Genomic DNA, 1,930 nt, shown 5'->3' with positions numbered 1-1,930 from the left:
ACCTGAGGTTGCCCCCCCCACTTGGCACCAGGCTGGGGGACCTGAGGCTGTGCCCCCCGCCCAGCAGGGCTTGACTGGGGACCTGAGGCTGTGACTCCTGACTGGTGCCAGGCTGGGGGATCTGAGGCTGCTCCCCCTGCCCAGTGGGGCTTGATGGGGGTGGGGCCAGCCAGGTCTGGGTCTTGAGCAATTTTGAGATGCACGCAGGTGGGCAGGGACTTGACTCTGGGTCCCGAGGCGTGCCCCAGACTCTGACAGGAGGGAGATTTTCATACACATTTTATTAATTTTCTTTCATCTCTGACACTTCTATTATAGAGAAAAGGCAAATAGCAATATTAAAAATATTTCCTCTAATTAATTCCCTTTTAATGTGCATGAATTTTGTGTACCGGGCCACTAGTTTAAAGATAAAAGGAAGTCATTTCTATGGCATAAAGAAAATAAATAAACTGAGTCTTCAGATTTAAAGGCACACCTGTTGCAGAAAAATCTGTTAAGAATGCTGAACATGGCCCTGACCGGTTTGGCTCAGTGGATAGAGTGTTGGACTGCGGACTCAAGGGTCCCGGATTCGATTCCAGTCAAGGGCATGTACCTTGGTTGCAGGCACATTCTCTATGGGGAGTGTGCAGGAGGCAGCTGAATTGATGTTTCTCTCTCATCAATGTTTCTAACTTCTCTATCCCTCTCCTTTCCTCTCTGTGAAAAATCAATAAAATATTAAAAAAAAAAAAAAAGAATGCTGAACATGATTAACATAGCAGCCATGAACTCTCCATAAAAAAAACTACCTGACAAGGGAATGCACCCAATAGGAGTCAAATCAACATAAAGAACCCTGGAACGGAGACACTGTGGTAAAGTTACTGATCACTGTATCCATCTAAACAGAACAGAGTCAAACAACTGTGGGATTATAATTACAGCACCGGATGCTACATTATAAAGAAGTTTTAGAGGAGGGGGTGGAGGGAGAAGTGTGCAGGAGTCATCTTTCACAGCAGAGTTTATACATATTATCAACAATTGAAACGTGTTTATAAAATAAACATAATCACTTCAACTTAATGTTTTTCATGACCTCTAAATCTTAGAGGGATCTTATAAGAAATATTAACTCTTGTAGTGAAGAAATATATACTTGAAAGTCAACAATTCTTTTAGTTGAACTTTCTCTTTTCTCCATTCAAATCAGTTAGCAGTAAATTTCATACTTACATGCAACTTGCATTCTCCACCTTAATTAAGACTTCAAATGCAGGCAGCATGATTAATGGGAGACAACCCTGATAAGAGGTAACAGGAAGTTCACAGGGTTAGCAATGAAGTCGTGTTGCCAAGATTGTTTAATCTCCCTGTAATCAAGTCTTTAGATCTAACTTCCAGGGAGGGAATAGAGGAAAATAAACTCAGTGACACTTAAGGAAATAAATCAGGAAATCCAGACCATGGGGCATTTTACACACAGCTGGCCAAGGGGTGGAATGAGGCCCTTTTCCAGATAGAAATAAACTGAAGACATAGATCAAGGCAGTGCATGAAGCTGGATTGGATTTTCATTCCAATCAACTTCATAAAAACAACTATAAAAACTTCTTGGGGACAATAGGAATGGGTATAAAGTTGGTATTGGATTATTTTTGGAAATTGCTGCTAAATTTAACAGAAAAAAATGATAACTATGTAGAAGAATATCCACATTTCAGGAGAGGCATGTTGAAGTATTTCAGAGTGAATATCATGATGTTTGCAACTTACTTTCAATGGTTCTGAGGAAAAAATGCAAATGGCAACATGTTAACCCTTGCATCTCAGTGGTGTGCATACGGGTGTTCATTGTACTTTGCTTTCCATTTTTCTGTATGCTTAAAACTTTTCATCATAAAATGTGATGGGGAGGATGTAGGTGATCCTCAAAAAAATTAAG

The 1,930-nt window shown here is 40.6% G+C and overlaps 1 protein-coding gene across 1 annotated transcript in view; it reads right to left on the bottom strand.

The window, feature by feature from the left end:
* The window catches only part of SLC35D2 (solute carrier family 35 (UDP-GlcNAc/UDP-glucose transporter), member D2), a 51,259-nt gene extending 49,973 nt beyond the window's left edge, over positions 1-1,286 (bottom strand). Inside the window, exon 1 of the mRNA XM_015570095.1 lies at positions 1,222-1,286. Coding sequence (XP_015425581.1) covers positions 1,222-1,271 — 50 coding nt within the window. The 5' untranslated portion in view covers positions 1,272-1,286. The remainder of the gene's footprint in view (positions 1-1,221) is intronic.
* Positions 1,287-1,930: the final 644 nt, after the last annotated feature.

This window comes from Myotis davidii, unplaced genomic scaffold (genome assembly GCF_000327345.1).
Source record: "Myotis davidii unplaced genomic scaffold, ASM32734v1 scaffold1226, whole genome shotgun sequence".
Lineage (NCBI taxonomy): Eukaryota > Metazoa > Chordata > Mammalia > Chiroptera > Vespertilionidae > Myotis > Myotis davidii.
Note: the sequence above shows the minus strand (reverse complement) of the source record. Positions and strands in the feature narration are given on the sequence as shown.